Below are 23,784 nucleotides of genomic sequence, written 5' to 3' on the forward strand. Positions count from 1 at the left end.
CCCCTCTCTCTCTCTCTCTCTCTCTCTCTCTCTCTCTCTCTCTCTCTCTCTCTCTCTCTCTCTCTGTCTCTCTCTCTCTCTCGCTGCGTCTCTCTCATTCTTTGCTCACGTCTTGGCGAGAGGGCGAGCAAGGAATAATGCATTTTGTCGAGTTTTTGCGTCTCGACGTGCAAGTGCATGGTTGGAGCCGTGTTAAGCGGACAACCGTTCCCACAAGGCACCGGTGTTGTAAGGTTTGCCTACCAAGTAGGCAGGCTGAGGTCTGTCTCTCTCGCTCTCAGACGCGACGCCCCACGAGTGCGAAGGGGACAGAGCGACGAAGCGCCGTCTCGGAACCAGCCCGCTGGCGGCTCGACGATGCAACCGGTGCATTTAATCTTCGTCCATCTGGATTACGCTCGCCGCGCCACCTCTCTCTCTCTCTCTCTCTCTCTCTCTCTCTCTCTTCTCCTCTCTCCTTCTCTCCTCCCTCTTCCTCTCTTCTCTCTCTCTCTCTCTCTCTCTCTCTCTCTCTCTCTCTCTCTCTCTCTCTCTCTCTCTCTCTCTCTCTCTCTCTCTCTCTCTCTCTCTCTCTCTCTCGCACTCACGGGGCTTTCGCGCGGGTGCGAGAGAGACAGAGCGACGAAACGCGGTGCGGAATCGGTCTGCTGCAGATGACAAGAAAGTTTCCCGTTTTGTTTGGCCGCGCTCTGGAAGCAACAAGAGAGAGGGGGGAGTGACAGAGCTAGAGAGAGAGGGAGGGGGTAGAATGGACCAACATCAGAGTCCAATTCGTGCTCCGGCAGCTCCGATCAGGGTACGGTTCGCCCAAAGCGGTTTCGGAAACAAGAACCCATTTTTATTCAGCAGTCTCCGCTTCCCTCCGTCGTTCCCGGGACTGCCAAATGAGTGGGGCGCGAGAAGTGAAGGGCTGGAGGGAGGACCGTCCGCCGCCCCGTCCAAGGGCTGGAGGGAGGACCGTCCGCCGCCCCGTCCAAGGGCTGGAGGGAGGACCGTCCGCCGCCCCGTCCAAGGGCTGGAGGGAGGACCGTCCGCCGCCCCGTCCAAGGGCTGGAGGGAGGACCGTCCGCCGCCCCGTCCAAGGGCTGGAGGGAGGACCGTCCGCCGCCCCGTCCAAGGGCTGGAGGGAGGACCGTCCGCCGCCCCGTCCAAGGGCTGGAGGGAGGACCGTCCGCCGCCCCGTCCAAGGGCTGGAGGGAGGACCGTCCGCCGCCCCGTCCAAGGGCTGGAGGGAGGACCGTCCGCCGCCCCGTCCAAGGGCTGGAGGGAGGACCGTCCGCCGCCCCGTCCAAGGGCTGGAGGGAGGACCGTCCGCCGCCCCGTCCAAGGGCTGGAGGGAGGACCGTCCGCCGCCCCGTCCAAGGGCTGAAGAAGCAAAGCCTCGGCCAAAGTTTCGCTGCAGGAATTCAAAGGTTTCGTGTTTCGCTGCGAGGCGGCGGTGCACTGGAAACTCCAGGAGCTGCTAGCGGGTTTGTGCGATTGCACATCGAACGCGAAGAAAAACAAACCGTCTAAGTGCAGTCAGGCCGGGTGGCGGGCAGCTCGACGGGGCGCACTGCGGCCCCAATGCAACTCCTGAACGTCCTGATTCTCGCAGGACCGAGCAGGTGGCCGAAATTCTAGACGCGTTTTGAGCTCCAGAGTCACTACATGGGACTGGACCGAGCGTGTGACCCCACCAATGGCTTCCTCGTTCGGAGAGCAATCCATTGGTGGGGTCACACGTTCGGCTCGAGTGCCATTTAGTGACTCTGGAGCTCAAAACGCGTCTATAGTTTTGGCCGCCTCCACCGGTCGTCTGGCCGTGGCTCTTTGTGCTGGGGGCAGTTCGAGGGGACCTCCACTCCCGTAATCCTTTCTACAAATTGGCTGTTAATCTCCGATAATCCATGCCGTAATCACGTCATCCTTGACAAAATTCTATAATTTTTCTACATTTTTTAGCCATTTTTCAACTTTTTGAACCAATTTTCCAAAATTTTGCGCGTTATCCCTACACTCCAAATCCAGGGTGTCTAGAAACTATACGCCTTAGGCGTATGCCACAGAAATGGAACTGCCTTAAGGCGCCTTGATTCTACACGCCAAAGCGTATACCCCTGCAGATAGAAGTTAGCATGTGAGCACCATTGGTCGAAGGAAAGGTGCGTGCATTGTACACACCCTGGATCATAGGCACTGAGCTCAACAGGACTCAAGGTGCGTAGAATGTAAACACCCTTTAAGGCCTCGGTAGGCATGGCCTCGGCCAAGGGCGGTGTTTGCATTCAACGCACCTAGAGTCCTGTTGAGCTCAGTGCCTATGATCCAGGGTGTGTACTACAATGCACGCACCTTTCCTTCGACCAATGGTGTTCACATGCTAACTTCTATCTGCAAAAGGTGCTCAATGGGGTATACGCCTTTGGCGTGTAGAATCAAGGCGCCTTAAGGCAGTTCCATTTCTGTGGCATACGCCTAAGGCGTATAGTTTCTAGACACCCTGGATTTGGAGTGTAGATAATTTCCCGTAATCCCGTAACATTGTGTACGCCTGAAATGAAAGTGGTGGCTAGGGGCAGTTGGCCTGCAACCACGGCTGCTTCCTGGTCGATCCTAGTCGGTCCTAGTCGGTCCTAGTCGGTCCTGGTCGGTGGCTGCCTGATGAGCCGCGGGCTCCGGTCCAATTGTTAATCAGTCAGCGTGCCAGCGCGCCCCCACTGGAAGAGGGGGGGGGGGTGCAGTTTCGTGTCGTGCCGATTGCCGCGGCAAACACGCCGTCCATCACCGGGACACGTTCCCTTGATGACGCCGACTGTCTCTCTCGCACTTGGCATGTACTTCCCCCAGTCTCTTGTTTTGAAAATGACGCGGGGATCGGTCCAACTGAGGGAACTCCCGCAAGCCACGTGAAAGCTATGAAGACGAGGGTAGACAATCAAGGAGTATATTACTACAAGCCAAACATGACAGAGGAAATTTGTTGTCGCTTTCCCTTACGAGACTCGACGACGCGCCACGCGCGCGGAGGCTGGCGGAGGCCAGCGCAAGCGCCAACCTTAACTTTGCTGGGCGATACCCCCTGCTGTGTCTGGGTGGCTCCGACGCGTGGAGTAGCGCCGCGGCGGACACTGCCGCTGCCGAACGGAACCATCCTGCGATGTGACATGTGACCTGCGACCAAGGAAAAATTGCCTATGAATTCACTTTTCAGTCTTTATTCGGTATTCGGGAGCCTAAAGTGTGAGGAGAGAGGCGTAAAACCGGGCACCTTACCGGCGCGATGTTGAGTTTCCCGCGGCCTGCGCCCGCGGTCCCGCTGTTTCGAAACCAATCCGATAGATGGCGCGCAGTGCGAGTCCCCGCGGTGAAAAGACAGAAGGCTCTGGAAACCTGTCCGTGAGTGTGTTTACCAGTGTTTTGAAGTTTAGGTTACTAGACACTGTTTGTAAAAATGAGTCGGCCCAAATTTGACTGCATCAAAACCATTGAAGACGACGACGAAGTCGAGGACTTCTCGGACGGTTCGGACCAGGAAGAAAGTGTGAGTGCCAAGACCGCAATGACTTCGTCTCTTTTCCCCACACGTGTCGGACCGACAGTGTTGCATTCATCGTGTTTAAAAACAAAACTTCATTCGTCGTTTTGACTAAATGATGAGTTAAAATTAAGCTCTATGCACAGGGCTTCCGAGTTCACTCACACTTTCTGTCACCAGCGTCCACTCCTCTGAAGATCGACCAACATTGCAAACCTAACCTCTTCGCCCTTTCTGCTGCAATATTTATTTTGTCTGCCTTGTCTGCTTTCAGTACCAGCCAACGAAAAAGAAGCAAACTCACAATGAAGATTTCAGTCCGGAATTCCAGTTTGTGTCAAGTGTCCAGGAATATAACCATGATACTTGGGATGATGTTGCTAAATTCATAAAACGCAAAGCAAACAAAAAAATTGAAGACAAGATTTCTTCAGTCAGAAATAAACGCTTAATGAAAGAAGTAAGTGTAACTTTGCATTTTTTATCTTTTGTTCTTTCTTTGCCTTTTCAATTGTTATTTCTTTTTTCAGAAGAAAGCTGGCATTAATGATGATGATTTGGACAATGAAGAGGTAAATCACGATGACGGGGTCAATGATTATGAACTATCTGATGATGAATTAAAACGAGGTAAATTGTGCATCTTCAGTGTGACCCATACATTTATCTGTTATGAGTTTAAAATCTCATGACTTTTATTTTATTAGATGACATCAAGCTAAAAGAGAGAAATTTGAAGCGGTCAGAGAAAAGTCAAAGCAAAGATCCAGGGTCTAATGTTTTGAAAGTTGAGGCTGAGGAACTAGAATCGGAAGATGACTTCTTTGAAGATGCTCCTCCCTTTGATGAAAGTTCCACATTTAGTCAAATGAATCTGTCCAGACCACTTGTGAAGGCAAGCATCCTACTTAAAATGAGTTCTAATTTGGTCTACTGTAATAAATTTTAGCATGTAAACAACAGCTTGCTTGTAGAATTACTTATTCAGTTTTCTGTTAACAGGCCATAACTTCTATGAATTTTATTCACCCTACCCCTATTCAGTCTGCAGCAATACCTGTTGCATTGCAAGGACGTGATATTTGTGCGTGTGCTGCCACAGGAACAGGCAAAACTGCAGCTTACATGCTTCCCATTATTGAACGGCTCCTCTATAGGACAAGTCAGCAAGTAGCCACCAGGTATTCACCATATTGGCATTGGAAGTGTACTTGGTATCCCTCCCCTCTCTGCTTTACTAAGATGGTCTATTGATGCAATAGGGTCCTGGTGCTAGTTCCAACTCGTGAGCTTGGTGTTCAAGTTTATCAAGTCACCAAACAGCTTTGCCAGTTCACAACTATAGAAATTGGTCTCTCTGTGGGAGGTTTGGATTTGAAAGCTCAGGTTAGTGCATTTTATTCCAAGAGCTGAAAGCTGCTGTTGACCCGTCATTAAATAATTCCCTCTCTCACTCTTGCAGGAAAATGTACTTCGTAAAAACCCTGACATTGTCATTGCAACACCAGGTAGATTGATTGATCATGCCAAAAATGCCCCTTCATTTACCCTGGCTACAATTGAGGTTCTTATTCTGGATGAAGCTGACAGGTAATTGTTATTACTTTACTTTTATTTATTTGAGTACTGAGTAGAGTTTCATCATGACTCTTCTTTCAGAATGTTGGATGAGAATTTTGCTGAACAAATGAAAGAAATTGTAAAACAAACATCCCGCACACGTCAAACAATGCTCTTTTCTGCAACAATGACTGACCAAGTTGAAGATCTTGTATCAATTTCACTCACTAAACCTGTCAGAATTTTTGTTGACACCAACTCTCAAGTTGCTCTAAATTTGAGACAAGAATTTGTCAGGTACGTTAATAATAATGATAATAATATTTTAGTTTGTTCACATATCTCTGCAGTTTGGAATTCTTTTTATGAAATCTTCTTTGGTTCCTAGGATACGTCGTGGAAATGAAAGAGACCGAGAAGCTATTTTGGCAGCTTTAGTATGCCGTACATTTAGGGACCACACCATTGTCTTTGTAACAACTAAAAAACTTGCCCATCGGATTCGTCTTTTACTAGGCCTATTAGGAGTTAAGGTAATCCATTGTTATTTAGAATTGCAGTTCAAGGCATAGTTTCATGATGAATAAATGGACTGCTTTATTTCATTTTCAAAACTATGTTTCGCTTTTGGATGAGCCTCTTTCATTATTAACCTTTCCCAACAGGTTGGGGAGCTTCATGGTAATCTAACACAACCTCAACGTCTGGAGAGTTTGCGTAGGTTCAAAGAAGAAGATTTGGATGTTTTAGTTGCCACTGATGTTGCAGCTCGTGGTTTAGACATTCGTGGTGTAAAATCAGTAAGTGACTTTCTTTTTAGACAAATATTTGTAGTTTTGTTTTGTATGATATTGCTGACATTGGGTTCTTCTTACAGGTAATTAATTTTATGATGCCAGCAACCCTTGAACATTACATTCACAGAGTGGGTCGTACTGCTCGTGCAGGAAGAAGTGGCATTTCTGTTTCATTAGCTGGTGAATATGAGCGTTTACTAGTAAAAGATGTTATTAAAAATGCTACAACACCTGTGAAAAATCGAATTATTCCCCCAGGTAATGTGTCATTCTCTTCCATTATCTGAGGTGAGATGTACCTTTTATCTAGTCTACAATGCTTAATTGTGATTTGCTCTTTCAGAAATTATTGACAAGTACAGACGAAAATGTCAACAAGTTGAAGGTGAAATAAAGAGAATCTTACAAGATGAGGCTGATGAGCGTGAGATTAACAAATTAGAGAATAAAGCCAACAAGGCTGAAAAACTATTATTTGGAGAGAAATCTGAGAAAAGGGATTGGTTCCAGAATAAACAAGAAAGGGAGGATGAAAAAAGTAATGCAACTTATGAGGCAATGCCGTGTATGTCAGACAATTTAATCAACTAAGCTCTAATCTCATTTTCTTTATTCTTTTTTCCTTTTCTTTTTTTAGAAAAATTGCGTCTGTCAGATCCTAAAGCTCCTAAACTTACTAAAGCTGAGAAGAAACAGAAAGAAAAAGAGGAATTGAAAGCCAAAAAGAAACAAGAAAAGCTGAAGAAACAGAAAGCAAATATGTTTGATGAGAATACACCTGAGGGTCGTGCGCAAAAAGAAATGCATAAAATTTCCCTTCTACAAGCACGACTTGCTAAGAAGAAGAGGAAGCCAAAGAAGATAGCCACAGTTTATGATAGAAAAGCACACTCAGGTTTGTCTCTAATGTTGCATGATGTTTCATTATATTATTGTGGTACTTAGTTACTTTACATCTAATGGGAATAAATTGCAATGTTGTTCTGCAGGTGGTGACAAGAGGAAGATGTCATCATTTGATGTAGATCTTACAGATACTTCCAAGAGAAATCTGAAGAAAATAAGACACGAGTAAGTTTTGAATTTCTTTTTTTCTTTGTGTATCTTATTGGTTCATGAAGGTACAACCTTTTGACACTTTTTCCAATGTTTTTAGGGCTAATTCAAAGAAGAAAATGGATGAAATTCTTAAGAAGAAAATGTCAGGCGTCAATCAAAATACCAGAAATAAAAAATCCATTGATAGAATTAGGCAAAAGATACAGCAGGTCAAAGAAGAGAAAGACAAACGAAACAAGAAGCAAGGCAAGAGGAAATGGTAATAATGCAGAACTTGAGTTAGAAATTTTGTCCATTTATTATGGCATATTAATTTACAATTTATTGACCAAAACTGATTGTGAATGATTTCTTTGGGGAGTAAACAAAAATAATATGAACTGAACACAGTTAAATTTTCTTATTTCCATCTGTCTTACACAGTAAAAAATAAAAACAATGGCATCAGCACAACATAGTAAATGTCTCAGCCTTGGGTTTTGAATAGCAGAACAAGGAAAATTTAGCAAGCCTCTTTTTTTCTTTACTTTATCTAGTTCCAAGCTAATACCTAAATTTAGGAATCTTAATCTATGTATTCAAAATGTAACAGATCACAGAAGACACTTAAAGCTAGCATCACATTAACAGTAAGGTAACACTCTTAATAATACAAAGGTGAGAACACAGGTCTACAGAAGCTCTTGCTCTGGCAGTGGTTACAGGATATTAAGCAGAATGCCTGGCCACACTTAATGAGCATGTTAGTTCAGCATGGAAGCATACTGTAAACTGAGAAGAATTCATTGGACAGAATTATAATCTCCACAACATTAATGTCATAGTCACTTTTTAAAAATGGAAGCCAGAAACAGCCGTATAAAATGGCTGATACCATGTGTGCTACTTATTCAATAATTTAGCCTCTTTTTATTCCGTCTTTGAGGCAAACTTCCATAGTGCATTGACCCAGTATAAGGCCCCTGTTGAATTAAATCATCCATAGGAAAATGCACTGGGGTTTGTATCTGCAGACAACTGCTTTCTTTGCTGAACATTGTTGGGTCACTTAAGTAGCAATGTCAATCCTTGGCCCCAGGGGCTTTTCATGTGCCTTGCGGATCTGTCTTAAAGGTTCACACTGTAATGGCATTGTGGGTGTGTGCCCAAGCAGCTAGCACCAAGTGTTCAATTTGGCATTCGTTGACTCCTCGCCGGATTCGGAAAAAGCCACCCTCTCCCCACCATTCACCCCACGAATTAGCAACGAGCTGAAAAAGAAGGTCAAAAATAAAATCAGTCATGAACTACACAAATTTTAAGGTCACTCAGTTTCATTCAACTTGGCAGAAGTTGTTCGACTCACCCAGTACTTGACTCCTTCCTCCTCACCCCAGCCAATGATTCTCACTGAATGAAAACCTGAGCGTTCCATCTCTTCAATTGGCACATGCTCATAGATTCCGGACCGGTAGGTGAACAGATCGTGGAAGACCTGCATTGTTGCTGTAAAAATTACAAGGAAAACATATTAGATATCTAACAAAAAATTATTATTTTAGTGGACTTATTTATTGTTAGTTTAACACATAAGACGGTCTGATTTAAAAAAAAAAATTATTGCTTTTTTATGAACATTGCAATATAGCTCCAAATAGTTGTCGAGGGTTGTGGCGTCGACTTCCTCACCTTGCACGGGCCCCGACTTGATGATCTCCCTCATGATGTCCTGCTCGGAGTCGAGGCGGTAGGCGGGCCCCATCCTGTACAGCTCCGTCTTGGCCTTGCGCGAGGTGACGGCCCGCAGGGGGCAGCGCGCCGTCTGCAGCGTGGCCTTCTTGGGCACGTGGCAGGTGTCGTTGCGCCCGGTCCAGGGGTAGCACGCGTCGGGGACCAGCCTGCAGCAGGGGCAATGCAACAGTCTCTCTCGCAGAGTCGCTCGAACCGAACGTGTGACCCCATCAATGGATTCCTCGTTCGGAGAGCAATCCATTGGTGGGGTCACACGTTTGGTTCGAGTCCCATTTGGCGACTCTGGGGCTCAAAACGCGTCCAGAGTTTTTGCCGCCTCCACCGGCCTTCTGGCCCACTGTGCGGCTTGCCCTGTCCTGTCATACTGTCACTCACCCGAACTTGCGCGTGAAGTACCAGGCGCGGTCGAGGTGGCCGCCGTTGCAGCCGTGCTGCTTGCGGTTGTTGCAGTCCAGCAGGTGCTGCGCGGCCAGGCGGGGAGCCTCCCTGCCCAGGGACATGATGGCGTAGCGGTCCGAGGCCACGGCGGCGGTGGACAGCGCCCAGGACGCGCCGCACCAGCCCTGGTCCTGGACGGCGGACAGCTGCCCGGGCCAGGTGCTGCGCGCGTCGAAGGAGGCCGGCAAGCTGGGGGGCTCCGGCGGGTGTCGCAGCGGGGTCATGCTGAGCACCTGCACAGCGGCGCAGCGCGCAGCCCAGGGATGTCACTCTCTCTCCCTCGCACTCATAGGAGGCGCACAGTGGGCCGGAAGACCGGCGGAGGCGGACAAAACGCGTTTTGAGCTCCGGAGTCACTAGATGGACTCGAACCGAGCGTGTGACCCCACCAATGGATTACTCTCCGAACGAGGAATCCATTTGGTGGGGTCACACGTTCGGTCCGAGTCCTGTTTAGTGACTCTGCATCTCAAAACGCGTGTAGAGTTTTGGCCGCCTCCACTGGTCTTCTGACCCACTGAGGCGTGCGAGAGAGACAGATGATTCCTCACCGCTTCGGAGGGCTGCAGCGTTCCCAGGCGCAGACTGATGCCGTCCTTGAGGGTTCTGCCCCAGAACTGCGTGTAGTTGTAGGCCGTCCACCGGGACCGCGGCGGCCCCTTCGTCGGCCACCCTTCGGACCCCCCGAACCCGCCACCTCCGCCGCGGCCGGCGCCTTTCCCTCCGTCCGCGTCGCGGCCCTGGTCGCGGTTCACCCACTCGAGGACCTTGGTGTCGATCAGGCACGTCTCTTCGGAGCACAGCATCTCCGCCTTGTCCGCCATCTGCACGCACTTGCTGCGCGGAAGCGAAAGGAGAGCAAGTTAGTCCGCTGCACACTGCATGACCTCGGCGATACTCCTCGCGCAAGGGACCGCCCACGCATGGAAAGTCACTCGGACAAGGAGTATGGCCAAGGTCGTGCTTCTTGCAACTCGCACAGCACGTGAAACAGGGAACCCTGTGACTACCCCGCGCGCGGAGCTTCCCCAAGTCTCTCGCGCGTGGAGTAGCGACGGCTCACCAGTCTTTGCAGTTGAACTTGATCGTCTCCGCGAGCGGGTAGTGGCGACCGTTGAAGAAGCACCCGGCTGCAACAGGCAACGTAACGGAAAGTTGAAAAAACAAAATTAAACCGTGGACTCTGACAGTACGAGCGCCTGCGGTGCAGGCAGTCCCGCCACGCGCCTCAGTCCGCATGGCTGCCTACGTTGCATTACCATTACGGGCTAGACCACACATGATAGGTGCGCTGTCTCTCTCGCACTCACGGGGCGTCCCGTACAAGTGCGAGAGAGACAGGTTGTCGGGCTCACCTGTGAGGGACCCCGGCGGCCGCGGCGGCCGGTTGGTCCACGTCTCCTCGCCCTCGAAGGGCTCATAGCCGCTGTAGCCGTGGCAGTGGTTGAAGTAGTCGGGACAGCAGTCCGGGTTGTAGGTGCGGTTGCAGAAGGTGTCGCAGTAGCACAGCGTGCCCAGGATGGGCACGGAGCACTCGTCGAGCCGGCCGGGGCAGCACTTGTTGATCTGCGCGCAGTACGGGCCCTGCAGGTCGGGGGCCACGGTCACGGTGGCGACGCCCAGGCCCACCCTGGCGGCGTCCAGGCCGTCCAGGCCGCCCTGCGCCAGCACCAGCAGCACGCCCAGCGCCTCCAGCATCTGGAGCAGGCGAAGAAGAGGGTGACAACGCACAGTCGGCCAGAAGAGGGGAGCAGGCGGCCAAAATGCAGGACGCGTTTTGAGCTCCAGAGTCGCTGAATAGGACTCGAACCGAACGTGTGACCCCACCAATGGATTGCTCTCCGAACGAGGAGTCCATTGGTGGGGTCACACGGTGTTCTGTGGCGCACTTGGAAAAGCGAAGCAGTGCGATGCAGTGCGGTGCATAACACCTCATTACACTATCCGTGTTGTGGCCGACGCCTTATCGCCTTATCAAGAGCCTTTCCAGGTAGTTATATCCAGATAGCCTTGTTTGACTGGCTGTTGGATATGTGAACAGGGCGACTAACAGCGGCCTGGAGACGCTCTGTTCTCGGGCCGATGATAAGGACATAAAGGTTCGCCGGTCCCTTTAGAAAATAGCGCTTGTTTCGTCACGCCCTCTCTCTCCCCGCCACGTGCTGGTGTATCACCGACATGGCAGGGCGGGCCTGAAAGCCAGACGATCGTCGAGGCATCAATCGCAATCGCCTGGGAGGTAGGCAGCGCGGCGGGGTCGCCTGTTCGACGGGACTGCCTACCCTACAGGCGCTCCGAAGAACAGTTTCGTCGCTCTGTCTCTGTCGCATCGCTGCGGGACGCGCCACGAGTGCGACAGAGACAGAGCGACGAAGCGCCTCTGTGGCATCATCAGTGACGTCTGCGAGTAAGTGCGTGTTCTGGGTCAGCCGCCGGCCGTCCACTGGGCCCCACTGGGCCCCGCCTGCCGCCACCCGTCGCTCTGCCTCTCTCACTCTCATTGGCCGTCCCGGAGGGTGCGAGAGAGACAGAGACTGACGACAGCTGTACTCGAGAATCAACGACGCCTTTGTTCCGGTGCATCGTCTCCCCCCCCCCCCTTGGCGCCACGCCCCCCCGCGGAGCTTTGGGTGAGGGGGGCACTCGGACTGACGGCGTGCTTGGAATGCAGCGAGCGCGGCGAGGGCGGGGAGTGGCGGTATCTAGTGTATCACTTTGTTTGCCACTTCGCGACACGTGCTCGCAGCCAAGCTACACCCCCCCCCCCCCTCCCGCGGGCTTATTCGGGGAGTGATTGCTTTCCCCCCTCCCCTCCCTCCCTGGCCCGCGAGACCTAATAGCCGCACCGCCTGCCGCACCGCGCGCTGTGTTTTGGCGCGCACTAGTCTCTCTGCCTGTCCGACGTGAAGCGCCAATCCGAACCTGAATCTGAATCAGCGTCCGAGTCCGCGGCTCGCGGATGATGGATCGATATTGGGTTTCGCTGGACTTGCCGCGCCACTGCGGCCGCCTTTGACCGAGTCTCCGGCCGCCCCGCGCCCCGCGCATCCTTTACCCACGACACATTAAAGTGATGGATGCAAAAGTGCATCGAACCGGGTTCTCGAACCGGGCGGACGGACAGGACTGACAGGCAGGTCGATAGACAGACAGACGGACAGACCGACAGACGGACGGATGGACAGACAGACAGACAGAATCGCGGGCGGCTCGAATTATTGCTGACGAACGAGCGCACGTTTCGTTTCACACGTTTCGGAGGTAAAGTCTTACAATGGGAACTGTGGATTCGAGACGCGCGGCTACGCGGCCACTGCCGCCAAAACGCGTCGCCTTTTCATTTTATTTCTTCCGGGGATTTTGTGAGGATCTAGGCTTTCCCTCCCCTCCACTTTCCGGATGAAGCCACTCGTTCCCAACACCGGATACTCCACTCCGTTTCCCCGAACGTGCGACGCAGCGCGACGCGAAGCCTGGCCGTGGCCGCCGTGGCCGCGGTGGCCAAGAAGGGCAGCGTCACGGATGACGTCATCGGCGTGCTCCCATTGGCCAGCCATCGGCCGCCACGCCGCAGCCATCAAAACAATGGCGCTCCCATTTACTCATCGCACCTCGCGGCGCTCTGTCTCCCTCGCACCCGAGCGGGGCGCGGCGGGACGCGGCGGTGCGCCCTGCGGTGCGAGAGAGACGGAGCGACGGCCCGGATCCTGCATTAACCGAAGCAATCAGGCAAATCCACCTAGTGCACTGCATCCTGTCATGCAGTGTGAATGAGCGATGGGATGGGCATGCACTGCAGGAAGCCAGTCCGTCTCGCAGACACGCCGAGGCGCGCCAAGGCACGCTCCCGATTGGCTGCTAATCAGTGCGGCGACTCGCCTCGCTCGGGATGTGCCACCTTTTGAGTGCCTTTGAATGGCCTGGGCCGGGCCGGGCCGGGCGACCACACACAAGCACTCTCACTGTCCCACTCACACGCGCACCGCACGCCGCACGGTGGAGGCGGCCAAAACTCTAGACGCGTTTTCAGCTCCAGAGTCGCTAAACGGGACTCGAACCGAACGTGTGACCCCACCAATGGATTCCTCGTTCGGAGAGCAATCCATTGGTGGGGTCACACGGTCGGTTCGAGTTCGAGTCCCACTTAGCGACTCGGGAGCTGAAAACGCGTCTAGAGTTTTGGCCGCCTCCACCGGTCTTCTGGCCCACTGTGCGCCGCCTCGCCGCGCAGACGGCAGCACGGCAGCCAATAGGCGCACATTCCCGCCACTATTATCGACGGCAAACAATCCCTGTGACGTTGGCGCGTGCTTCGCCGTGCTTCGCCGTGCTTGGCGCATACCGAGCGTGTTGCGGTTGAGGTGTCTCTCTCGAGGGGACCGTCCCCAGACTCTCCGAACCCAAGACTCTCCCGCCAAAGAACTAATACATTTCGTCATGAGACGCCGAGACGTTCACTCGGCCTGCCCGTGTTCGCGCGCTGCGTACGCGTGCCGTCTCTCTCTCTCTCTCTCTCTCTCTCTCTCTCTCTCTCTCTCTCTCTCTCTCTCTCTCTCTCTCTCTCTCTTCTCTCTCTCTCTCTGTTCTCGTGCCGCGATTAATTGGGGCGGGTGGCACGCGGCACTTCTTGATCGCCGTGAGCACGACCTGCTCACCGCGGTCTCCGTTTCGGCCACCGGCTTGACTGCCGTGGTCTTTGTTCTCGACCACTGGATCGCCATGATTTTTGTTTTTGATGCGCCTGCTCATGACTTTTGACCATCGAGGCCTTGACATTGACCGCCACTGTTGAACTTGACCGCACGACGCAAGCCAAGCAGTGAAATCAATGAATCAATGCTGGTGGTGACGCGTGGCGCTGTTTACCGCGGACCAGTGAGATAAGCGCCTCGCGGTGCGGCGCCTCCCCCGCGACCGCGCCAAGCGACGCGAGGAGGACGGCGCCAGTGGGCCAGAAAGACCGATGGAGGCGGTCGAAATCCCGGGCGCGTTTTGAGCTCTAGAGTCGCTAAATACCCCTGACAAACTGAGGGCCAGGTCAACTCGGGGGTAACTCGGGGGTAACTCAGGGGTAACTCGGGGTAACTCGGGGGGAAGTCGGGGGGAAGTCGGGGGGAAGTCGGGGGGAAGTCGGGAGGAAGCCGGGGGAGCTCGGGGGGAAGTCGGGGGGAAGTCGGGGGGAAGTCGGGGGGAAGTCGGGGGGAACTCAGGGGCAAGTCGGGGGGAACTCGGGGGGAACTCGGGGGAAGTCGGGGGGAACTCAGGGGTAACTCGGGGGCAAGTCGGGGGAACTTGATCGACTCGCCCAAACACTAGAAATACGCTCCAAACTAGCACCGTTGCCTTTGTCTCGTTGCCCCGATTCTAAAAGTGCCCCTACTTGCCCCTCTAGCTCAGCGGTTCCCAACCTTGGGGTCGCGACCCCAAATGGGGTCGCGAAAAAATTTTGAGGGGTCGCGGCGAGGTGGCTGGGTCGCCTGGGGTCGCGGTGGTTTCCCGGCTGGCCCACACGCCGAGCACTGGCTGCTTAATGCCGCAAAGTTGATCAAAACGGTCACAATGTGTGTAAAAGATCGTGTTTTGGGTCGACTTTAAGCATCCACTGCTTCTGATCCGAGGCGGTAAATCGCCCTCCCTCAACGGGCAATTGGTCTTTGGACCTTCCTTTTGCATGCCTTTGTTACGGAGTGCATTATCTGCCTTAGTTTGGAAGCAGTACTGCCGCAAAGTTGGTCTAAACAGTCACAAATGTCTGTGAAAAATCGGGTTTTGAGCCGACTTTAAGCATCCACTGCGTCTGATCCGAGGCGGTAAATCGTCATCTCTCAACGGGCAATTGGTCTTTAGACCTTTCTTTAGCATGCCTTTGTTACGGAGTGCGATTATCTGCCTTAGTTTGGGAGCAGTTTTGCCACAAAGTTGATCAAAACGGTCACAAATGTCTGAAAAATCGTGTTTTGATCAACTTTGTGGCAAAACTGCTCCCAAACTAAGGCAGATAATCGCACTCCGTAACAAAGGCATGCTAAAGAAAGGTCTAAAGACCAATTGCCCGTTGAGGGATGACGATTTACCGCCTCGGATCAGACGCAGTGGATGCTTAAAGTCGGCTCAAAACCCGATTTTTCACAGACATTTGTGACTGTTTAGACCAACTTTGCGGCAGTACTGCTTCCAAACTGAGGCAGATAATTGCACTCCGTAACAAAGGCATGCAAAAGGAAGGTCCAAAGACCAATTGCCCGTTGAGGGAGGGCGATTTACCGCCTCGGATCAGAAGCAGTGGATGCTTAAAGTCGACCCAAAACACGATCTTTTACACACATTTGTGACCGTTTTGATCAACTTTGCGGCAAAACTGCTCCCAAACTAAGGCAGATAATTGCACTCCGTAACAAAGGCATGCAAAAGGAAGGTCCAAAGACCAATTGCCCGTTGAGGGAGGGCGATTTACCGCCTCGGATCAGAAGCAGTGGATGCTTAAAGTCGACCCAAAACACGATCTTTTACACACATTTGTGACCGTTTTGATCAACTTTGCGGCATTTAAGCAGCCAGTGCTCGGCGTGTGGGCCAGCCGGGAAACCACCGCGACCCCAGGCGACCCCAGCCACCTCGCCGCGACCCCTCAAAATTTTTTCGCGACCCCATTTGGGGTCGCGACCCCAAGGTTGGGAACCGCTGAGCTAGAGGGGCAAGTAGGGGCACTTTTAGAATCGGGGCAACGAGACAAAGGCAACGGTGCTAGTTTGGAGCGTATTTCTAGTGTTTGGGCGAGTCGATCAAGTTCCCCCGACTTGCCCCCGAGTTACCCCTGAGTTCCCCCCGACTTGCCCCCGAGTTCCCCCCGAGTTCCCCCCGAGTTCCCCCCGAGTTCCTCCCGACTTGCCCCTGAGTTCCCCCCGACTTGCCCCCGAGTTCCCCCCGAGTTCCCCCCGACTTGCCCCTGAGTTCCCCCCGACTTGCCCCTGAGTTCCCCCCGACTTGCCCCGAGTTCCCCCGAGTTCCCCCCGAGTTCCCCCCGAGTTCCTCCCGACTTGCCCCTGAGTTCCCCCCGACTTGCCCCCGAGTTCCCCCGAGTTCCCCCGACTTGCCCCTGAGTTCCCCCCGACTTGCCCCTGAGTTCCCCCCGACTTGCCCCCGAGTTCCCCCCGAGTTCCCCCCGACTTGCCCCTGAGTTCCCCCCGACTTCCCCCGACTTCCCCCCGACTTCCCCCCGAGTTCCCCCGAGTCCCCCGACTTCCCCTTGAGTTACCCCCGAGTCACCCCCGAGTTGACCTGGCCCTCAGTTTGTCAGGGGTAGGACTCGAGCATAGCGTATGACCCCACCAATGGATTGCTCTCCGAACGAGGAATCCGTTCGTGGGGTCACACGCTCGGTTCGAGTCCCGTTTAGCGACTCTGGAGCTCGAAACGAGTGTAGAGTTTTGGCCGCCTCCGCCGGTCTTCTGGCCCACTGTGGACGGACGGACGGTCGTCGCGGTGCAGCGGTGAGCCCGGGGCGCGGCGCTGCGCTGCGCTGTTAATTCCAGTAACGACCTTTTCACACACCTCTCTCTCTCTCTCTCTCTCTCTCTCTCTCTCTCTCTCTCTCTCTCTCTCTCTCCCTCTCTCTCTCTCTCTCTCTCGTCGGTGCGCCACGTGCACGCGCGGATAGGATGGCGAGATGATTTGCGGCTTCATGACTTCACCTGCCGTGTCGTGCCTCGTCGTCGCGCCTTCCTCGCCCGGCCCGGCCCGGCGCTCGCCCCTCCCAGAAACGAAGCGGCGGCCACGTAATTTGGGGACGGAAAGGAGACTACTGCCTGAAAGGTTTTTACAAAGCTCACTTGGATGTGCGCACGAGCAAGGAAATTGCACAGTGCGTCTGTGTGTGTGTCTGTGATCCACTTAGCACGTGTGTGTAATAACATCCCGCCACACACACACCACACACACACACACGACTGTGTGGCCAATCTACGAGTTGCATATAAATGATGGTTATTTGATTGAAGGTGTTGGGGAGATGCTACTGAGTTGGTCGTAGTTCATCATGCGCTTCCCTCCCCGCGCTTGCCCCCGCCCGACTGACTGCTTCTCAATAAATACCAACTCTTCAATTTTAATCGTGACAAATGATGCCTCGCGAATTCCCACGGCACAGAAGAGATCGAGAGATCGAGAGTGACAAGTGTTATGACTGTTGTAACGTTCCGAGATGAATTACAGAAGCCCCTTCCCCTGAAGATAAATGCTCGAAAAACTATGCACATCCTGAGAAAGATGGTTGCAAGTTTATTAATGTTCGGTGCAGCGTTTCTTTGACTCTCGGACCTACATTCCTTGGGTATGAAGTAAGAGGAATATTTCGACTGAAATGAGCATCGAGGGAATACCGTGCTGGCTCCAGCTTGTAAGGCAAGCAAAGTAAAATGTAGCCGTGCCAGCGACAACGTTATAGCTCCCATCCAACCTGTCACATGGGAGTATCTGCAGCTGGCAGAGTGTGCACGTCTTTCGAGGCGACAGCTGCGAGCGGAGCGACCCAGGTACGCGGCTAATGCATCAGCCGAGCCAAGCCAATCATTTTTCGGGTAGATCGGGAGTGCCCTTTTTGGCGCCAGAACGGCACCAGATGTGAGGTGCCATCGGCGCGCAGAGATACCGTGTGTCAACTCCGTGGGGCCTTCCCTTATCAGAACGCTGTCTCTCTCTAGGAGGAAACTTTGCATTTAATGACCCCCTGGCTCCGCTGCCAAGACCGCCAAGCACGGGACCGATGAGGGTCGTCGCAGCGAAAGGAAAAGGTGCATGCTGAGCATTGTCAAGTCAATCAAACAATTAAATTTCACGACGAGCTCTGTGACGCGGTGTGCGTGCACCCCTGCGGAGTTATTGATTATTAGCTCTCGGGACGCAGACGAGCGAAAACGCGTTTCCTGAACGTGCAATACAAAAGCGCCAGGGCTCTCAATTCAAAAAATTTTTGTACTCGAGAAATGTTTAAAATATATTCATTTTCTTGTTGCTGTTTTTGTGCCAAAAAAAATCTTCATTTTAAAGTTTTGATCTAAAATTTAAGACAGTTCTTGAACCAAGACACTTTTTTCCAAAAATCAAGATTTCACGCTGAGCTTTTTTTCGCGAGTACCACTGGAAATGCGATGCCTGAATGGGCACCCCACGCATCACTCCGTCGCTCAGTGCGTCACTTGTGCGTGTCAGCCAGTCATGCGCTCTCTGTCACTCACCTTTCGCAGTGGGTCGGCCGGCTCCCTTTCACGACCGGCCGCGCTTAGCTGCTCTTCTGGAGATCGAGTCGGAGGTTCGATTCCCGCCGCCGCCAAGGCACATGCTCGGGCGGAGGGTCGTTTTCTGCGGACAGGATGGAAACAGGCGTTAAGGTGAGACAAACCTAAACCCCAGAATGACGCCGGGCTTATGCGTTGCCCCGTCGGGGAAGTCCCATAAATGCTGACGACGCATCGATTTAAATCTCTGAGCGTGATTATCTCCTCATCGGCACCGGGCAGGAGCCCCAAGCCCTCCTGCAGACTGAGTCGTTTTCTGTCTCTCTCGCACCTTCAGGGGACGCCCCGTGAGTGCGAGAGAGACGGCGGTGCCGTGACTGCGCTTTATCTGGTCAGTCCGCGCTTCCGCTGCCAACTCACGATTTCGCTAGCGAGGGTGCGAGCTTCTTGCCGGGGGCGTCCCTAAAGTCGCAACCCAAAAATAAATAAACCCGGCCCCCCCGCCTTTAATTAATTTAGGTACAAAGACCGAAAAGAAAAAAAAAAAAAACCATTACTGTGGTAAAAAGTTGATCGGGGAAAAAAAAACAAATTTTTTCTGGAGTCCCTTTTTATTTTAATTTTAAAGTCGGATGGGGGAAGCCATTGGGGGGGACCCGTGCGACCCTCTAAGGGCCCCCTGCTGAAGTCTCCAAATCTGATGCCAAGGCCAATCTAATCTGAATGGCAAGGTTAAGGGCTGAATTAACTAATACCGTCTAAGGGTAAGCCGGGGGCAACCAATCCCCCCCATGGTCATTTTCCCCCATTTCGGAACAACGAATTTTTGCGGGCGAAGATCGGACCCGTTTGAAGGGGGTGTCGGCTCGCATTGTGCGAATTTAAAGTTAAAAACCCTTTAAAGCCCCTTAAAAATCAGGCAGCGATTAGAGGTCGTCTGCCCGCGAGTGATTTAGCTGTGGGACATCGGGGAATCATAAATTGGGTAATTTCTTTTTATTTGACTATCGCGCCGCCCGCCGCCGGTTGTCACTATAAATCTGTCGATTATATCAATCGATTAATCGATCGTTAGAATAACCGGCAGCGCCTGACGGGCCAGGGGGAGTAGAGCGACGTCCAGCGAGCCTGTCTCTTTGGAAAGCGCGACGCAGTGACGCGACAGCGACGGACTGCCGCCGTGTGACAGTGTGTGACAGTGTGTGACCGTGTGTGACAGTGTGTGACCGTGCGACATACAGTGATAAGAGAGTAAGGGCCTTCTGCCATAAAAGCGGCCCACTTATTGCCTCCAAAAAATTCGCATCGCTTTTTTTTCTCAAAAATAATCAAAGAACATAACATAAAAACATTCTCGATTTTGAAGCTATTCCTCTACGTCAAGTCAGACAAAAATGTCCCGGGTTTGGTGTGCGTGCGTCTGAGCGTGTAATGTCTCTCTCACACACGTACCCATTACAGGGACCAGATGATTGCTCTCCGCCTTGGACAGGTGTCATACAGGTGCGGCCCAGTGCCAGAGTCTGTGTGTGTGTGTGTGTGTATGTGTATGTGTGTGCATGCATGCGTGTGTGTGTGTGTGTGTGTGTGTGTGTGTGTGTGTGTGGAATCGGTGCGATTAAGGGGTGGTGGGCGCCAGCCATTACACACACATTGGCGCCGCAACTCACACACAGACACACACACATCGAGCGCATCGTCCCATTGGCTGCCCGTGAACTACATTTCCTCCGTGACATTATGCAACACGCCCTGTCTGTCCCGCCCCGCCCCGCCCTGGCCGCGTTGGAGTGAGCGTGCCGCACATCAAGTGCGCGAAATGCTTCCCGGGTGAATCAGCGCGGTAAGTAAGGCCTAAAGGCCCCACGGGCCGCCGCGGCGTACTGCACCCGCATACCATAGCGCGGCCCGCGGCCCTGGCGGCCCTGGCGTGCCGAAGACTCCAAGTCCCGAAGGCCCGAAGGCCCGAAGGCCCGAGGCTGCCCAACCGAACTGTACATACGAGACGCTGTGTACGACGTCGTTGGGAAAAGAGCGCCTTCCAAATCTCTCTCTCTCTCTCTCTCTCTCTCTCTCTCTCTCTCTCTCTCTCTCTCTCTCTCTCTCTCTCTCTCTCTCTCTCTCTCTCTAACTCTCTCTCTCCAGGCGAATGTGGACAATAAAGTGACCGGGGCAGCCGGCAGATTCGTTAGCGTTATGGCGGACCGGCTCATAAACGAAAGGATTTGGAAGCGGCCGTGACGTGACACTGCCACTGCACTCAAAAAATTTAAAAAAAAAGGTTTTAAAAAAATTCTAATTGATAACAGTAGTATTAAATCACACCGAGTCATTCATTTTGAATTATTGGTGAAAACGACTAGATGTTTGACAGTGAATTTTCGACTTCTGACGGCGTCGAAAATTTGACTTACAAAAATATTGGAAAACGACTCGAAAATATGTGCTGTTGGTAGCAACGTCAACGCCGGGGGCATTTGACAGTGGTGCCACCCTAGAGAGGGTCGACGGCCGACTCTTGAAATCCCGCGCACACACTCGTAAACACAGTCAAAACGGGCCAGTAAAAGCCCAGTCAACAGAGGAGAAACCGGCTGACTCAAAGAAAGCCATATTCCGTAAATTCATTTGATCGTCGAAAATTTGCAACGGCCTCAGCAGTACACAGTCAGTTCCGAAAATTCTCGGAGCAGTGTACAAAGTTTTCTGTTTCCTGAATTTGCGGCGTGTTATACATTTGACTCGGCGAGTGTGGCCGAAAACGAAAACAAAGTGGGACATTTGGCACGCTAAACGAGACTGAGATTGACTCGAAAACAGGGACGAATCTGGAGTGGCGCGCTGAAGGGGCCGGAGGGGCCGAAGGGAGGCGAGCGGAGCACGCCGAAGACGACTCGATCCATTTCGCCGCTCTCGAGACGGACGATTTGTTTACTTTGGGTGCGAGGGTCCCGTCTGCCCGAGCACACACACACACACACACACACACACACACACACACACACACACACACACACACACACCACACACACACACACACACACACACAAACTCACCGTCTGCGTGCGGCCCGGCCGAGTAAATGGCGGCAGGAATGCCGTGCAGACGAGAACTCCCCCGGGACTCCCTCCAGGAGGACTGCCTCCAGGACGAGGACCCCCTCCAGGACGGCTCCATGGCAGGCCCGACCGGACCACAGTCAGCACATGTCCGCTGATCGGGTTAGCGATAATAGAGCTTTCATGTCCCCCCCCCCCTTTCCACTCGGCGATGCACTCCTTCAAGTGTACTGCACGGCATGCACGCGCTGGCCGCATCAATGAATTTGTCCAGCCGCGCGTTCAAGTCCTGGAGTCTTTTGCGATGCATTTTCTCCTTCCTGTCAGTTAGGCCGAAAAGTTCGGCAATAGCCAAGCGATGATAAGAGACACCAAAGGTTCCGTGTTAATCTGTGAAAATTCACAGGAAAATTCAAAGCAAAACTTTACCAAAAAATGTATTTAAAAAAAAAATTCGCATGGTATTTACGAATTTGAAACTGTCCCCCCTCGATTTTGGAGCAAACAAGCACCTTCTCGGCGCCGAGAGCGGTCCGGGAGGACAGTCGCACCTTTGTCGCGAAGCAGGACGAAAGGCAGGCAGAACGGGCAAAACTCCGCGAGGTGCACAACCAAGGTTACGGCCGAGTGGCGAGGCCAGGCAGTAACTAGGGGGAATGCCGCCTTTTATGTGGCCCCTATCGGCGGCCGGCAGGGCCTTGCAGGACCTTGTGGGACCTTGCAGGACCTTGTGGGACCTTGCAGGACCTTTGCAGGACCTTGCAGGACCTTTGCAGGACCTTGCAGGACCTTTGCAGGACCTTGCAGGACCTTTGCAGGACCTTGCAGGACCTTTGCAGGACCTTGTGGGACCTTTGCAGGACCTTTGCAGGACCTTGTGGGACCTTTGCAGGACCTTGCAGGACCTTGTGGGACCTTTCAGGACCTTGGGGGACCTTTGCAGAACCTTTGCAGGACCTTTGCAGGACCTTGCAGGACCTTGCAGGACATTACAGGACCTTGCAGAACCATGCAGAACCTTGCAGAACCTTGAGGGACCTAGCAGGACTTCGTCGGAAAGTCTTCACCAAAATTTGGGGGATAAAATCCACCTCGACCAAAATATGCGGTCCTAATCGTGACTCTTTCATTTCCCAGTGTGGAAGCAAACCGACCAAAGCGGACTCGAGCCCGCCAGGCAAGTTCAAGTTCAAGTTCAACTCGCGCCAGAAGGTTTGCCTAGCTGGCTCCGCGCAGCTCCGCGTGGTTGGCTGCCCAAAGCACCCAGCCCAACACACACCGTGTGCCCGGGTACTCGATGCATGACTGGGAGATGGGCGAACAAGCAGGCACACCACTCGGCGACACTCGGCGCGCTCACATGCGTAGAACTTTGTTGACAACACTGCCGAACGGTGCACAGTGTGGTAACGGTGCGGCACGACTAGTACCCGTGTATGAGTGGTAACGATAGTGTTTGAACGCTGCAGCGCTCAAACGCGCGCTATGCAGAGCCAAAATTTTTGTCACCAAAAGTATTGTGAGCTAGGAAATCTGGTGAGAAAATGTAACTAGCTATGTGGTGACAAATTAATTACAGACTCTTTCCAGTATTGTCCACTGTCCATAGACGTTGCTCAGTGGACCAGAAGACCGGTGGAAGCGACCAAAACTGTGGACGCGTTTTGAGATCCAGAGTCGATGAACAGTATACTCGAACCGAACGTGTACGTTCGATTCGAGCCCTATTTAGCGACTCTGGAGCTCAAAATGCGTCTAGAATTTTGACCGCCTCCACCGGGCTTCTGGCACACAGGGCGTTGCGCCGCTGTCACGCTGTCACGGTCCTTACCTGCGGCGACGTCAGCGGCCTGCAGGGAATTCCCTCAATCCAGTGGGGCGTCAACGCGTCAGCGCGACTCGCAAGTCTCTCCGCGCGTGCGTCTCTCCGCGTCTCTCCGCGTCGCGGTGCGTCCAGCGCGTCGCGGCGGTCGCGGTTCGGCGTCGCGTCGCGTGGTGCCGCGCCAACGGTTCGCCGCGGTGTCCCGTCCCGGTGCCGTCGCCGTCCCGGTGCCGTCGCGTCCCTCGCGTCGCGGCCGCGGCGTTCTGCCCGTCCCGTCGCCTCGCTGGCTCGCTGGCGGCGTCCTGCCGGCGCTTCGGCGCTTCGCTTCGTCTGGGCTGAGTGGGCTCTGGGCCGGCACTGTGGCTGTGGCCAGGCCGTGGCAGTGCACCGACAACCTGCCTCGCCGCCCCGAGCGCGCCGAGCAGCCCGGCCAGGCCCGCCTGCCTGATAAGCGTCTAGCAGCGTCTAGCAGCGTCTAGCAGCGTCTAGCCTAGCCGAACATGTCGTCTCCGACCCTCCCTACACAGCGCACAGTGGGCCAGAAGACCGGTGGAGGCGGTCAAAATCC

General features: G+C 53.3%; 2 protein-coding genes across 2 annotated transcripts; one reads left to right on the forward strand and one right to left on the reverse strand.

Moving 5' to 3' along the window:
- Window positions 1-3,334: 3,334 nt before the first annotated feature.
- Window positions 3,335-7,318, forward strand: LOC117650801 (probable ATP-dependent RNA helicase DDX27). Its single transcript, XM_034394406.1, has 15 exons — window positions 3,335-3,523; window positions 3,792-3,977; window positions 4,048-4,147; window positions 4,225-4,412; window positions 4,520-4,698; window positions 4,780-4,903; window positions 4,980-5,107; window positions 5,177-5,374; window positions 5,466-5,610; window positions 5,743-5,877; window positions 5,955-6,132; window positions 6,218-6,412; window positions 6,512-6,769; window positions 6,864-6,945; window positions 7,031-7,318. The coding sequence occupies exons 1-15, from the start codon at window positions 3,434-3,436 to the stop codon at window positions 7,194-7,196; spliced, it is 2,352 nt and encodes a 783-aa protein (XP_034250297.1). The 5' UTR covers window positions 3,335-3,433; the 3' UTR covers window positions 7,197-7,318.
- Window positions 7,319-23,380, reverse strand: LOC117650812 (tubulointerstitial nephritis antigen-like). The gene is made up of 9 exons (XM_034394417.1): window positions 23,226-23,380; window positions 18,336-18,459; window positions 10,458-10,800; window positions 10,166-10,232; window positions 9,654-9,939; window positions 9,040-9,335; window positions 8,602-8,810; window positions 8,279-8,418; window positions 7,319-8,183 (listed from the first exon to the last, which is right to left on the reverse strand). The coding sequence occupies exons 3-9, from the start codon at window positions 10,798-10,800 to the stop codon at window positions 8,049-8,051; spliced, it is 1,476 nt and encodes a 491-aa protein (XP_034250308.1). The 5' UTR covers window positions 18,336-18,459; window positions 23,226-23,380; the 3' UTR covers window positions 7,319-8,048.
- Window positions 23,381-23,784: the final 404 nt, after the last annotated feature.

This window comes from Thrips palmi, unplaced genomic scaffold (genome assembly GCF_012932325.1).
Source record: "Thrips palmi isolate BJ-2018 unplaced genomic scaffold, TpBJ-2018v1 HiC_scaffold_10, whole genome shotgun sequence".
Taxonomy (NCBI): Eukaryota; Metazoa; Arthropoda; class Insecta; order Thysanoptera; family Thripidae; genus Thrips; species Thrips palmi.